Source organism: Micropterus dolomieu, linkage group LG01, assembly GCF_021292245.1.
Source record: "Micropterus dolomieu isolate WLL.071019.BEF.003 ecotype Adirondacks linkage group LG01, ASM2129224v1, whole genome shotgun sequence".
Taxonomy (NCBI): Eukaryota; Metazoa; Chordata; class Actinopteri; order Centrarchiformes; family Centrarchidae; genus Micropterus; species Micropterus dolomieu.
Genome location: NC_060150.1, coordinates 632,304 through 648,507, shown reverse-complemented (window position 1 = coordinate 648,507; position 16,204 = coordinate 632,304). Strand labels below are relative to the sequence as shown.

Here is a 16,204-nt window from a genome sequence, read left to right as displayed (position 1 = left end):
GACCCTTTAGATATGAGACTGACTGACTGATTTAAGATAATTGAGCGATTATTAACTAACTGATCACTAGTAATAATTGTATAATTATTCAAAACTACCTAGAGGTCTGGAGACTCTAGGATTATAACAACTCCGGTGGTGCCCTGAAACGAGGAATAAAATAAAATTAAATAAAATGATTTTATGAATCTTAAAAATTCATAATTGGGTATCAATTCTTATAAATTTATTAAAATGCATAACCAAAATTTTTAGGTCTGCTACACCCTATTTGCTCTTTTTTTGTGCAGAGAGAAAACAGCTGCTTTAAGATGAAAATAACTGAACTTAACCTCCACGGCTGAACATCTGGCCTGCTGGGCCTCCATAGTTTGTTCATGAACCCGTTGGCCTGATCAGGGACCGCCATTACTGCCTGGGTCGCTTCCAGGACCTTGCTTGGTGACCTGTCCACTCTCTTACTGACAGAAGTATTACTGTGGATTTTAAGAATAAAAGCTGCTCACAGAGAGCACGTGAAGGTCAGGCTGACTGCAGCTTGCCTCAGGCTTCATCAGCTAATCTAAATGCAGATGTTGTGTCTGTCGGCCAGCTGGAGTGTCGCTCGTCACCATCAGTCTCAACAGGAAGTGTGAAGTGTGATCTTCCTGCAGGCTGACCTGAAAGCAGCTCTGTCTTTGACTCAACCTTGATGTTTTTAACCACTGAAATACAAACAAGGAGAAGCGATGTGGGGAAATGTTGCACCATCGGTTTTGTGCAGCAGCTGCTGGAGTTTTCCTCCTGCTGAAAGAAAATATATCAATAAGCTCATTGATCTGCTGTCTCGGCTGTTAAAAGTGGAGCAACATGGGTCGGACACAAAGGCAGATCAGAGGAATCGTAGTCGCCTACGCTGTCGCCTGACGTGCACCTCGTCAAAAATGTAACTACACGTGGAGGCGACGCGGACCGTAAGCACTGTGATTGGTCAGCTGGGTAGCCTCGCAATGTCTCCGAGCCAACAGGAAGTGCACTGTGAAGTAAATTTTACTAGCGGCTGTGACACAGTGAATCAATATATAACGCGAACGAAATGACTCGTTTCACCATCAGAATGTGATCCTTTCGGTCAAGCAGCACGTTTATAATTTTACCCCCATTCACGTTAGTGGAGAGCTAAACTGGAAATTAGCTCTGGAAGTCAACACGGTGGACGCTGTAGCGGCTACCGCCAAACGCTAGTTGGCGGTGGACGCTGTAGCGGCTACCGCCAAACGCTAGTTGGCGGTGGACGCTGTAGCGGCTACCGCCAAACGCTAGTTGGCGGTGGACGCTGTAGCGGCTACCGCCAAACGCTAGTTGGCGGTGGACGCTGTAGCGGCTACCGCCAAACGCTAGTTGGCGGTGGACGCTACACCGACGCACAATTAAAAATGAATGGCTATGTGCCTAGCCCACGGTGTAGCTACACACGTACACCTGACGCACTAGAGTATTGGTGGGAAACAACCAAGCAAAATAGGACGATCTGGCAAGGAGCGAGTGGAAAACGGCTGGTAAACGTGAGCAGGGCTGACAAGGGAGCGTGGGAACAGGTGAGCAGGGAAGGTGAAGGCCTAGTTCAGGCCTGACAAAATGTAGCATAACATTGGTGCTTTGAACACCCCACATTTCACTGCCTTTTAATGTCATGTCATTGGCATCGCAGTCTCAGATGACCATAGATTTGTTGTACCTGGGGGTTTCTTCCCAGGTGGCAGCGTTGATGTTGAAGTTCTTGAGGTTGCAGACATCCTTTGAGCGTAGCTGTGGGTGCCAGATGACAGTTCCGTGTAGAAAATGAAAATGTAGTGTTTATTTACAAGTCGCTGCTGACTGGGTAACACCTCTGACACACCAAAGCCTGCATCAAGGAAACATGTTGTTCAACCTGGAAACTGTAGCAAACTGGTGCAAATGTTTAGAGACTGAACATGCCTCTAGTAACTGTGGAGCTGATGAGAGTGGGAACACTTGTGTAAATAGGTTGGGCAGTCAGGTGATGTGGAAAAGAGGGAAAGTCTGAACATCTGGAGGATGGTTGGAAAGAGTAACCAGGAAAGTGTCTGAAGAGGAGGCCGACCATAGAAAACCAGTTCTAATAAGGAAGTGCATCTGATTTTACTGAAGCCTAACTTTCTGTTTCAGTGTTCATCATATTATATTATCATATTCATGTGAGCAAACAGCATATATTTATTCAGATATACTGTACGTTTAATCTCAATTGCATCTTCAGTATCCAACGAAGGTTAAAGTCAAGGGCAACTGGACTTGACTTTAACCTTCGTTGGATAACTATGACCTGGATGACTGAGAATCTTCATAGACATCTTCAGTATTCAGCAGCCACTGACTTGTCAACACAGGACACGGATATAAATATAGATTATTGTTTGTTTGATCCTTAATAATATATATTTGTACATTTAAAGCTTGTTTAGAGATATATTATTTTCTCCTTTCTTTAAATCTGTTTTATTTAATATTATATTAATGTTTTCTTTATATATTTGTACATATTTATAGATTCATTATTTACTCATCAGAATACATTGCGTTTTAACATTTTGATTTATGGAGTTGTTTTTATGCTTCAATTTTTATATTAAGTACATTTGTTCAAGTACTGTACTTAGGTACAATGTTGTGGTAGTTGTATGTATTTAATGTTGTAGTTACTTTGATTTTATAATCGACTTATTAAAGATGAAGCATTGTAATAGACAGCTGATTAGACCAATCAGGTTGAATCGTGTAATTGTAGTAAACAACTAATCTGGACAGGAAGTCACCAAAAATTCTCATCTTGCATGCAGAAGATTCCAAAATATTTTTGGGAGCTCCATAATGAAACATTATACTGTATATGATAATATTAAATTAGACATGTTTTTTGATGTCCCACTGACTCTAGCTAACACGAGGTTACCGATCCAACGCTAACCTGATAGCCATTAGCTCGAGTCGTCACTACGTCACAGAGACACTTCCTGCTGTGACTGCAATAGTAAAGGGTTAAATATATTTAGGTTTATTAATAACACTGTGGATCAGCAGTTTCCCAGCAAGAGCTTTTCATTTGTCTCGGGTGTGAAATTATTCCCTGCAGCCAAGTCAGCTCTCACTCTGCCTTATTTGTCATTTCCTTTTGGTTAAAGCTGGAATGCAGGACCTTTACAGATAAATGATGTTACATTCAAGCCCAACAAACTCACAGAAGTGCTGATGAAGCCTCTCACCAGGTATATGTCCTTGTATTCTATACCGGAGTTTTTAAATCTGGTGTCTGTTTCTAGTAAGATCTGAATCCTTTTATATATAATAACAATATGAAAAACTGTTGTTATAACACACAAGGTACTGATCCAGGTGATGCTGGTGATCAGGTCTGGCTCACAGTCAGAGGTGTTGGACAGGGTTCAGGTCTGGGTTCTGTGCAGGCAAAGTTCTTCCACATCAAACTGGGAAATGCATTTCTTTATGGACAACGGCCACAAACTTTTGGCCATATACTGGATCTTCCAGCTGAATCCTGTCAGTAGTCCTGAGCTGAGAAAGACAACAAATTTTATTGGAACAAGAGCCAGAATTCAAAGCAACACATGACAGAAGGTCCAAGTCAACGGCATTTCCACCATTTAATGATCAGAGCTTCCATCTTTAAAGGACTGGAAGTGGAAGAAGTTTACAATGGAAATGAGGAATCTGTTCAATCACTTTGAATCACTTTGTACAAAGTTCATTGATGGATTTATTACAAGAAGCTGAAAGATTTCTGTGATCCTGTACAGACTCAACTGATCTGTTCTCTACCAGGAGGAGACTCTCCCTCCTACACAGAACACAGAGACACTGAGGAACCAGAACCACCTCACTGATATAGAAACTCCTCCTCTCCACTCGACCTCCCAGTAACAGTACATTGAAATATCTTCAGATGGCTGTATACACTAAGGGGAACCAGTCTATTTAAAACATCCACATTTGTCCTTAAAAAACATCAGTAACCAAGGATCAGCTTTGTTTACATCAATCAAATGAAACACACTTACAGGTGCATCTTGTACAATATTGTACATTCACTTCACACACAAGTGAAGTGAATATATCCTAGATTAAAGTTTTTGTTTTAATCTTGATGATTACGGCTTACAGCCCATGGACATCAAAACGAAAAGATATTAGTATATTAGAATAAAAATGTATAAGGAAGTACTCCTCCTTCTGTGGGTCAGTGAACCCTCTGACCTCTGTCACCATGTCAACACACTCAGGAGGGATCTGATTGGCTGCTGCAGGTTGAGTTGTTATCCAGAGGCGAGCAGAGGGAAGCAGGTTCTTTGTCTTCAGCCCAGTCCAGAGTGAACTTCTGTGTTAAGACTGTTTTCCCAATGCCAGCCACTCCCTTTGTCATCACTGTTCTGATTGGTTCATCTCTTCCAGGTGAGTTTCTTCACAAAAGTGACAATGTTGTCCTCCAGCAGCTGGAACAGAATATTATATGAAGGACACAATCAAAGTCAAATCATGGAACCAAACATCAGATCCATGTTGGACAGACTGACAATCCACTGGTCTAAAAAGTGCAGCGTGGAGATTATTGTGAACAGAATAGATGGAAAAGTAGTTGTTGTACATGTACAGACCATAAATATGGAGTCCAGGTGTGTTTGATGCTGCTGGGCAGACTGACCACTGGGAACCTCTGAGCTCTCCTGGTGGACTCTGTGGAGGAATCATGAAGAGTTAGCTCACATTATGTCTGTCCACACAGAGACAGACACAAGGTAAAGGCAGTCGCTTTGGAGCTGCTCAACAGTCAGAACGTGTGTGTGGAGAAAATGTTCAACTGAAGCTAAGAGCTGAAGACTGCTTCTACTGCTTCTACTGGTTCTACTGGGCAGCTTCAGATGGGAGAATATAAATGTATGTGAAGAAGAACGATGCTGAAAATAAACACACAGCTTTAATAAAACTTCTCTGGATAAATAACAGTTAAACATGAATCAGTCAGAGTTTAATGGGATTAACAGCTGACCTCTCTGCAGCAGACGGTCGGCCTCCTTTAAATTCAATGAGGCGACCCTTTGACTGGTCACTCTTGAAGGACACACAGCTGGGCTCAGGTCCAGGTCCAGGTCCAGCAGAGTCCGGTCCCTGCTGCTGCTCTGGGCTTCAACACAACACACACAGAGCTTTGAGAGTGAATAATGATGGTGGAGTGATTTGAGTCCTGGACAGTTAGAGATCCTCATCTCACCTCTGAGCTTTGGTCTGGCTGTCATGTTCCCCACACAGAGTGCTTTTAGAGGGAGGGACTCCCTCCTCTCTGTCCTCACACTGACTCATGCTGCTCAACTCACATCCACTTTCACCTGGAGAGGAAACACAAATCATTCATCTGCACATCAACTCAAATCCTCCTTTCCATCATTTCTCCTGGAAAAAGATCAGCTGCTCCTCCACTGATTGGCTGCTAGTTTCTGTTTCATATCAGTGGCAGCTGAATGCAGTCAGACAGCAGCGTGAGGCAGAGGAAGCTGCCATCAGCTGCTGGACTTCTACTATCAGTCCACTAGATGGAGGCATGAAGCTGCAGCCCAGCACACACACCTGCATGGAGGACCGGGAGCAGATTTTCATAATAAGAGGACAGGATGTTTTATTTGTTGGTGTTGATGCTTTCTCACAGTTTAACTCTTGTTGACATTTTTATAGTTTGTGAACGAGTCCAGAGACAAAAACAAGGCGTCAGACTGGAAACAAGACAATAGTGGGATTACAACTTTGTGCAGCCGGAAAAAAGCAACTGCGGCCGCCGGACTCGGCCCCTGCAGCCCCCTTGCTCCCGCAAGGTTTTAATGTCATGTGACATAGTGACGTTTTGCTTAATCTGTCAGACTACCCTTCCACAAGGGACTTCAACACTGCAAGTTCCCATGAATCCATCATGGTGACATACGGGCCTTTCTCATTTCCCAAATTTGTGCCGAGGAAACAGGCATTTAATGAAATGAGATGTCCTCTCGTCCTTATGCTTTTGTCCTCCGCGTAAAGAGCTGGCACGCTGATTGAGCCCGGGGTCAGGGCGCCGTCTGGCCGCAGCGCAGCAGGTGGCGACCGCTGCTACAAGGAGAGCCCCATGTAACGTTAGAGGGAGGCTAAAGTAGTCGGGGGGGCCCAGGTAGGGATCGGCTGCGTAGTTGGTGGGATTTGAAAATGTTTTCTATTATCTTTACGCGTAGGGTGGCGTGGTAGTGCAGTGGTTAGTGCGGTTGCCTCACAGCAATAAGGTCACAGGTTCGAACCCTAGTGGTCCAGGCCTTTCTGTGTGGCGTTCGTATGTTCTCCCCAGGTACTCGGGCTTCCTCTAAATTATCCTTAGGTGTGAGTGTAACTGGTTGTTTGTCTATGTGGTGACCTGCCCAGGCTGCCTTTTGTCAGCTGGGACTGGCTCCAGCCCCCCTGTCTTGGTGGTTTTCTTTTGCTTGTTTTGTTCCGTTCTGATGGTCTGGCTTAGAGCTCATCCTGCCTGTGGGATAAACTTCCAACTCTGGGTTAACGTGTCTGCTGGTCATTATATTTACTGCATGTCAGCTAGTGTGTGTTTTATGGGCTCTGATCTCTCAGCCAGTTTGTCTCTTTGTGCATCACATTGTTTTACTGCCTCTTTTTGATTAATAAAGGTTTAGATTTTAATATAGCTGCTTTCCAGTCAGACTTGCCTTCAGGGTGCTAGGGGCCTGTTGTTTGTGGCTGTGAGCTGTCCCTCACCTCCATTTATTGTATTTCAACTATTTAACCAAGAATGATGATAATGAAATCTGCATTATTTCTAATGATTTTACTTGTTTTTTAATTTTTTGTGGAAAAACTAAACTTAAACTAGCAAACCCACGTTAAAAACTAATTCAAACTAAACTGAAAACAAAACGTCAAGACTAAATAAAATTAAAAACTAATGAAAAATCCTAAACTATAACAACCTTGTTTTCCTCTGAGCCGTCATTTTAAAGCGACGTCAGTTAAAGATGACGTGTTGCACAGCTGCGTCATCTGACCACTGTTTGAGCTGTGATCTCCAAAGGCTGCAGATCAGATCTTCAGAAACACATTATAGCATCTGCAGATTCCTGCAGCCTGATCACTGACTACACAGAAACACAGCCTAACACTATTATTAAAACATGAAACAGGTCAGTGCTGAAAGCTCTGGTTCATATTACAGCCCAATAATCTGACGTCAGCAGCTGTTTGCACTGTTTGTCACGATTATAGCAGCCAGCGCTCCCTGAAATTCTGCAAAATAAAGTGATCAGTGAGCACAGCAAAGTGTCTGAAAAGGACCAGAAGATGTGGATGTATAATCCAGCAGAAGAGATGATGGAGGCTACCTGCAGAGATTTCTCAGTATATGTGAGTGTTACCTCCTGCGAGGATCTGCTGGACTCTGCTGGACTCTGCTGGACTCTGGTGTTACCGGCCGAGCCGCAGTTAGTGGCTCAGACAGCGGGAGAGCAGCGGCTCGTCTCCGCCTCCTCCACAGGCCGCTTCAGACATCAGGAAGAGAAGCTGCACGGAAACAACGACTCTGTGTTCAACTCCTGAGGAGAAAGGAGCTCAACAGCTGCTCTTATTCCACCGCTTAGCCCAGATATCCACAACATGGAGGACCCCAGTTAGTTTGTTAAAGTTCAGAGTTACTTTACTAAAACAAGCTAACAGCAGTTAGTTTGAAACATGTCGGTTACATTTACCTCACACGGAGAAAAGAAGCTGCGTCATGAACAAAGTGAAAGTAAAGTGTGAACAGGAAACAAGGGGCGAGCTGCTGTTCACAAGAAATGTTACCATGGTAACTCTTGGTGCTACCTCATTAAATAACCCCACTGATACCAACAGAGTTCAACACAAACTGGACCCTTAAAGCCCTCCCGCCAGTTTTAACTGCCGTTTAGGGTTAATGTTCTTTCTCAAACAGAGAATCCGGAGTGGTTAAAAGAATCAATTACCATGACAACCAGAAACTATTATATATATATACATATATATTATAATACCAACCAGTGCTATTTTGTCTACAGTTAGAAAAAAAAAACATATACTTGATCTTCTGCATGTAAATTTGACTTGTTATGAACTTTACTAAGAAGAGAGATTAAAACTAACGAGTTATTTCTGTTTATGTAGGCTGTAAGAAACACTGTATGTACATCAAACTACTTACATCACACACAATAATATTTTCATCAGCTGTAGCTGTAGATGTTGTGTCCTTATATTACCAAGCGTACCATCCAGCTCACAGGCTGTCTGCTGGGCCACGTTATGAAGTCCTTACCTTTACGTGTTGTGTCCTGTCTACACCTTTTATACAGCCTCATTAGGTTGACAATACAGTGAATCACATTTTATGCGGTTGCAATCATATACAGTATATATTGAACAGATGCATAGTGCATTAATGGTTAAACTTCTAATATTTATAAATTGCAATTAACAATAACACAAACAAGAGTGGAACTTTTTAAAACGTGTGGATGCACCAAATGGGTCAAAATGAAACAACATTTTAAACTAGAAAAGACTCATGAGCAAACAAAAACTGTGCAATTCTCAAGATTTTATTTATAGAAAATATTTTAAATAACATCTACATGAAAATACACACAGACCATTCTTTTAACTGAGCGCATTGACAAAACAAAACACTTTCTTGTAATGTTGAGAACAACAAAAGTCACTCCTCAAGCGTTGGCTGAGACATTTGTCTACCAGATTTCATCTAAATCTCTCTTTTAGAGATATTTACAAATAGGCTACCTAAGTTCTAAGTAATTACATGATAAATTGGTTAGCTCGCTCACAACGATGTTTATGAGTTTGATGCTCTGACTTAACGAGAAATGACAGTGCGCCTGCACAAGCTTGGAGAATGACGTATGACTTATGGAATCACTAAAGTCATACGTCACCACCCCGTTTTAGCAACTAAGCAATTTTTGCAACTTTGAGCACAAAAATAAGCTATTTGGCAAAAAATATTTGGCGATATGTTGGGTAATCAATATTGTACGGAAATGACACAGAAAAATATGAAATATCATAGAAATGTCAAAATATAGTGGAGGGGGGATTTAAAGAGACTCACAGAGAAACTAGCATGAATCCTCATATTCATACTGACACTCATACGGATGTGGACTCACCAATCCTCATCACCTCATCAGTACTGATTAGTACGTAAGAAGTAAGAGTCCTGTTGGCCACACCTCAGTGAAATGTAGTGTTGTAGTGACTCACAGTGACCACTGGAGGGCAGCAACTCCTCTGCTTCTTCCTCTAGGAGTCCACATCAGTCAGTCCTCATGTTCACATCTCTTTGTGTCTTTCAGAGCACATTTGGAAACTCTGAGCTTCAAACATCCAGAGGAAACAGGAGCGTAGCTCCCACTGAGGACACTGAAACAAATTTGGAAATTAGATCCCCTTAACATGAGATGGAAAGTAGTATTAATTTGGTTAAGTTGTTTTAACTCAAATTATTAAGTTCATTTAACTTAAAACACTAACTTCAAAAACATTGTTGAAACAAAATGCCTCATACAGGCCCCTGACACAGAGCCAGAGAATATCCAGGTAGGCTATAAACCACACCGCATTTAAATTAATTATTTTAATGGAAATGGAAAAAATACGCCTCAAACATGAAATATTAAATTAGTTGAATATAATATATTAGTGGCATGTTGTCAGGCTCCGGGGCCTTGACTATCTTACACCGACTAACACAACTGAATATCAGTGTCAAAACAGGTTAATATTTTCTGCCAATCAGAACTGCATTCTACATTAACATTTACAATTACTGATTTTAACATTACTTCTCAGTGAACTGCGCAGACGTCTAAGAGCATTTTCTAGTTAGGTACAGTTATAAACATTAACAATAATTTTATGAAAGTGAAAATATTAAACAATATGTTTATTAAGCCTAAACATCCTTTTTTATTTGCCCCAACAGTGTCTGCTTGGAAACATTCTGGCCCTTGAACGAATGTAGTTGAGCTCCTGTAAATTTAAGGTTGGTCACTTTTATTTTGAAAAAAGAATACTGTTACCGGAATATGTACTTCCGGTGGCTAACACGCTAACTTTTCCTTCACGTTACCGTAAGATGCAGCCGGAGTTCAGCAGCAGAGCCTGCATGTGAGGATAAACGTGTTTAAGTGGACTCTGTTTAAACTTTCGGGATGTTTCACCTCAGACTCATCTCCTGTTAGCCAAGAATGCTAAAGGAAGTTAGCTTGTCAGCAGGAAGTAGCCGGAGCCGGAGCTCGGCCTCACAGTGTGTATTTTATCAGAGTGAGCTGCGTGTCTGTAACGGAGTGTGTCTGGAGGAAAAGCTGCTGTAAACATGTCTAAAGTCGAGAACGAGGAGGAACTTTGTGGACAACGCAAACTGCTGGACACAAAGCCTGAAGCAGGTTTGTACACTTTACGGCTGGAACGTCACATTTCTGTAGCTGAGGTCACATTTGAGTTAGATGCACTTGAAACAGTGATATCATTTTCCTGAAGAACATTGTAACAAATGTTCAATAAATGTTTCATTTAAATCTCAAATTAATTAGCACTTATTTTTTCTATTACAGTTTTTCACAATTGTTCAGGTAGTTGAGACACTGTTTGCAAATCTCATCCACTCTTTGAGCAAAACTCTAAACACATTCTCACTCACTGAAACACGTGTTGCAAAATGGTAAATACATGCGACAACAGTTAAACACAACTACAACACAGCTGTCTAACATTGCTACCAGTTCTGGACATACCGCCCAGCCCTACTTGTAACGTTACTTGAGTAACAATTTATTCGCCTGAGCTTTGTTTCTTTCTAGCCTATTTGAATTATGTAAAGTGGTTGAAAGTTATCACAAAAAGGAGTGTTAGTTTTACAGTCTCAAAATCAATTTCCCGACCGTAACGGGATCAGCTGTGCACGTTTATAGGTGATAGATATTTACTAGTCCTTTCGGGAATTCATAGTGTGTCATACAGCAAACATCAGACCAACAACCTGACGGCTGCTTTACAAACAAACATCACCTGAGTGCTATACAAGTTATACTAAAGGCTCGTGCAGACTACACGACGTGCCGTTCACACAACGGGGGTTACGTACTGTAACCCGGATTCTATTTCGTATAGGCTTCGCCCTCTAAGGCTATCGCTATTGGTTTAGAGGCGAAGCAGGATGAGTCAACGCCTCACTGGCCCATACGGTACCACCAAGCACAACTCGGAGGCCGAGGGCCAACCCATGCGTATGTTGGGAAACTGGGTGGGGGCCCCCGCAGCCGTACAGACGCAGGCGGGGTCACGACAGCAACCGCATCAGCTGCGCACAATCCAGGGCCACGTAAGCAGCGGCCGCCCCCCCCCACACCGTCACGTGGGAGAGGGCGCACCGCATGCTCACAAGGAGAATCACTCAACCAAAACACTCAGTACTGAGTGAGTCAGAGGGAAAAGGGAGACATCCCGCAGGTAGAAACGGACGAAAGAGCATGGGGACAACCAGGAGGTCGCCGTGCAGATGTCGTCCACTGTCATCCCACCGTGCAACGCCACTGAGGAGGAGACACCTCTCGTGGAGTGCGCTCTGATGCCATCCGGGGGGGATTCACCGGCAGACACGTAAGCCTGGGAAATGGCATTGCACAGCCAGTGACACAGGCGCTACGCCGACAGGGGAAAGGAGTTCGTAATGCTTTTAGGCATGAACGCTGAGTTAGGGCGCAGAACAGCCAATCTGCTGTCGCCCTGAATCTTCACATACGACGGAACCACAGAGAGGGCAGCCAGATCGCTGACCCTCTTGGCCGTTGTCAGAGCCAGGAGCAAGGCAACCTTAGCCAAAAGGAATCTCAGGTCCGCTGTCTCCAAAGGCCCAAACGGGGCTTGGGTTAAGGCGCGTAAACAGCGGCAAATCCCACTGTGGGGCAACTGGCCTGCTGCCCCGCCAGAGCAGGTGAGCATTCGCCCACAGGAGCAGCGGCGCCTGGCCAGACCCGACCGCTGCACTCAGCGCACCCTGCCCTGGCGGTTTATAGGCTGCCACGGCCCTGTAGTTGGTGCGGACCAGCACCTTCCACACCGTGAGGAGCTCCAGCACGTTTATGTGGAGAGGCCTGCTGTCTGCCACAGACCGCCCACTACCTGAGAAAGGCAGGTCCCGCCCCAGCCCATCAGGGAGGCGTCTGTGAAGACTGAGATATGGGACGTGACCCTGCCCAGGGGCAACCCCGACCGAAGAGAGAGGGGGTCCCGCCAGTAGGCCAGATCAGGGGCCTCTGGCGCCAACAGCAGCAAGTCATTCAGATAAAACAGGACCCGAATGCCGCAGCAGCTCCAGGGCTGTCTCGACACACTTGGAAAAAGTGCGTGGGGCCAAGGAGTTACCGAAGGGCAGGCAGTTGTGTTGGTACTGGGCACCCTGGAATGAAAACCGTAGAAACTTCCTGTGTCAGGGAATGACGGACACAGGAAAGTATGCATCCTTCAGGTCGATGGAGGAGAGCCTGAGTCCCTGGCGCACACACTCCATCACCTGTTTCACTGTTAACATGCAAAAAGGTCTCACCATAATCGCCATGTCGAACAGTGACAGGTCCAGGATGGGCCTCTCACACAATGTGGGGAAGTGAGAAACAGTGCGTAATATGTGGAGCAGAGATAGGGTAACCAAGGGGGAACCCCTGGACGCACAGAAGGACCATTGATGCCGTGATTATGCACGAGCTCGCAGCTGGGCACTGCCGGGGGAAACGTGCATAATGTCAACAGCATCACACGCTGCCCGACAGATTTCTTCCATCAGAAAAATGTTCTGTCCACACAAAGCGAATTTCTGCTGTCGTGGACTCATAGTTTCCGTGGGGACGGGTGTGAAGGGACCTCTGATCGTGAACAGAGTGTACTGCTTGTTGCTTTTAGCTTCAAGCTGCATGTTAGCCACTTGGCTAACGGCAGCTGGCTCACACAGTGTGGGAAATGTGTGCTTGGTGTGGCTGGTTCGAGGCAGGCACAGACAGCATTTCTTCAACAACTTCCACAAAAAGGAGCAACAAGATTTCACACAGCTTTTTTCGACCCATAGCTTACCAGTGGTCCGCTCTGACCGACGAGGGTCGGCCAGCAGCAATGAAACGTGTTGCTAAATGTCATTAGCCGCAGCTAATGTAGAGCAGCGTGGGCTCACGGAATCTCCCTGGTCGGCTGATCCAGGCAGGCCGCATGTGAGCGTGACGTTAGCAAATCGTTAGCTCAACGTTAGCTCCCTGTTAGCTTACCTCGCCACGGCAACCTAGTAGCGTCGAGGACGGAGTCATCGGAGGTCGGAACGGGGGAAGCGAGGAGCCGCGAGGAGACCCGTGAATGGGAAGAGTGGAGTCATCCAACTCCCGCTCTGCCGTCAACAGCAGATCGAGTGATTCATCCAGAGAGCGGGTGGACCGCCACACCTCCTCGTCCTGAACCGCAAGCTATCCGCCTGGCGCTGCCACTCTTCGAGGGGAGAAGGGCGCAGAACGGTCAGTGCGAACCGAGAGTGAGCGCTCGGCTGGCGTGCTCCGGTCATATGATGGCAGTCTTGAAAATGTGGCGTTCACACTACGTGACTGATCGGTGACAGGGACACACACACTACAGGAGCTGACAGCAGTGTTGGGCAGTAACTGTAATATTACTTTTCCCAGTAACTAAGTAGTGTAACTGATAACTTTTCTAAAACGGTAATATTTCTAGTTACTAAGGCAAGTAACGCTGTGTTACTCGTTACTGAACGCACCATCCTGGACGTAAATCCACGACTGTGCGGCAACTCCGCTGGACCAGACTTTGTTGTTCATGTCCTCTGAGAGCCAAACACTAAATGAAGAATGGAGAACAAGTGGGAGAGGTGTTCTTTCCATAGCTGTAAGTTTCTGCTGCCATGATTTTGTCACAGTGTATGATGCAAAGAACTTTGTCATCTAGTGTAAACTCTGTGTGACCAGCAAAAAGCTTTCAACGGTGAACATTTCTACATCTGATTTATTGAAGCATCTGCTGAAGCAGCACAGTGATGTGAAACTTACAGAAAGAAACTCCTGCAGCTTCTGTCACTGATGCTGGACTCATCGGGAGAGAGTGGCATTAACGTAATATTTTGTAACTACTGAATACTGCTCTTATAAATACGCTACATGTGCAGTAAAACTGCTGTTTTAAAGTCAGGCTTTACTTGCTTTATTTTTTTTTTCAGCCGGTGGCATTAAGAAACGTTAGGCCCAGGCTATATGCTTTTGTAAAAACCACACTCCTTGCTGCTGTTATGGATAAGATGTTAGTTAAATGTCGGGATAGATCGCTTTGTTTGGGGGTGAAGGTGGGTGGTAGGGAAAGCAGTGTTTTCCATAATTAACCTATAATTTTTGATAATTATCAACACGGACCGCCACATATTGATTTTCCAAATTCTTACTAGGCGTAGGCTATTTAAAATAATTTTTGACTAAAGAGCTGTATTGAGGAGGATATATTCGTGCAGCACCTCCTGGCTCGCTCCCTCTTTCTCTCTCTCTCTCCCTCTCTCATGAACACCGCTGCACAAACCTGTCCAACGTTGCCCAACATTGGCTGACAACAGCTCCGTCACCCGACGCTGGTCTCCAAACCACATTTTCTCAGGAAAACACACGTGAAATGTGAAACGGGAAATGAGCGATCCTGCACACTAAACAGCTGTTTGTTATTATAAAGATGGCGATAATAAAGACAAAGAATCTGGGTGAAAGGACAGATTAGCACACGCAGGTAGCAGGGATTGTCTGAGCTACAGACAGAGCTGCAGGTGAGTTAAAAGGTGAAGCTCCCAACACCCAGTTAACTCATAACTGTGAGGTCACAACTCATGGCCCAAAAAGGAGAACAACAAACGCACGTGTGCACATTTTCAGCTGAGGACTGTGGCATACTTTGGTTTCAACTCAACAATCAATCATGATTTCAATTAAATGCTAAAGTTACTCTTACTGTTACCTTGTCTGTGGTCCGCTGGCAGAACACTGGCTGCTTTCTGATCGTCGTGCTGTTGCACACAGTGGATGGACGGTAACATTAAAGAGTGTTGTTTTCTGTAGCTTGAAATAATCCCATACTTTGGACACTTTCTTCTTTGTCCCTCGCTATTTTCTCTCTCTTCCTCCACTTTGCAAACAGTGCCATCATAATCGCCTCGTGTTCACAGCGTAAGCGTGACGTGCGACAGCAATAAATGTCCCTGCGAAACACTGTGGTATATAGTTAAATGGATTAAACAAAGCAATGATGTAAAGAATTTGTTTCAGCCCTAATTACATCTATGTCAGGTAGTTATCAACTGGTCAGCGTTTGCAGGCATGCTAACATCATCTATTTTGAACCAACTAAAACACAAAATGTTTCACATGATTTGCAATAATGTTGCGCACAATAAACATCAGACAGTAGGTATATACAGGCTGTTATTTAAGCAACTGTGAAAGTTGGTGAATGCCTCCATTTTTACATTTACATTTACTCATTTGGCAGACGCTTTTATCCAAAGCGACTTACAACATACAAGCATCAACAGAGCATCAACTACAGATCTACAACTGACAATATATACTAGTAAGAGCAATTTTGAGGTTACAACCTGGTCACATATAGGCAATAAAAATGTTATAAATATATTTAAATTCCTTTTAAAAACTCCACAATCCCCCCTTTAAAGGTGTGTTGCTGGCTTAACAGGTTAAAGCTCAAAGTGGCGCAGCAGTCATATGTTGAAAAGGTCTTGAAAAAAGTCTTAAAGTGTGAATTTTACTTCAGGATTCCTGTATTCTGTCCCAACCATGACATGGGTGTGTGCCTGAACCTAGGTCAGTGATTGTAAGTTAACCTCCTTTTAGCCCTTTTCCACTGCACAGTACCAGCTCAACTCGCCTCGACTCTACTTGCCTTTTTTGGTTTTCCATCGGGAAAAGTTTTACCTGCTATCTGGTACTTTTTTTTTGTATCACCTCCGTTGAGGTTCCAGGCGAGCTGAGGCGACACTAAGGAACTCCTCTTTTTAGTCTCTTCACTTCTGCTATTACTTAACGTTAGGGATATA

The 16,204-nt window shown here is 44.2% G+C and overlaps 3 protein-coding genes across 4 annotated transcripts in view; 2 read left to right on the top strand and 1 right to left on the bottom strand.

Annotated features, from left to right (window-relative positions):
- The window catches only part of LOC123971348 (NLR family CARD domain-containing protein 3-like), a 22,000-nt gene extending 16,204 nt beyond the window's left edge, over positions 1-5,796 (bottom strand). Inside the window, exon 1 of the mRNA XM_046050103.1 lies at positions 5,426-5,796. The gene's annotated coding sequence lies outside the window, so the exon portion shown is untranslated. The remainder of the gene's footprint in view (positions 1-5,425) is intronic.
- The window catches only part of LOC123971220 (NACHT, LRR and PYD domains-containing protein 12-like), a 524,333-nt gene that overhangs the window by 60,759 nt on the left and 447,370 nt on the right, over positions 1-16,204 (top strand). The gene's annotated exons all lie outside the window — the stretch shown is intronic.
- Positions 1-16,204, top strand: part of LOC123971384 (zinc finger and SCAN domain-containing protein 10-like) — a 54,742-nt gene that overhangs the window by 32,895 nt on the left and 5,643 nt on the right. The window contains exon 1 of one of the 2 annotated variants that reach the window (XM_046050157.1): positions 10,134-10,511. The exons of the other annotated variant lie outside the window; for it this stretch is intronic. Within the exon in view, the coding sequence (XP_045906113.1) occupies positions 10,442-10,511 (70 nt within the window). The 5' untranslated portion in view covers positions 10,134-10,441. Of the gene's footprint in view, positions 1-10,133; positions 10,512-16,204 lie in introns of those variants that run through there. 2 annotated transcript variants of the gene reach the window in all.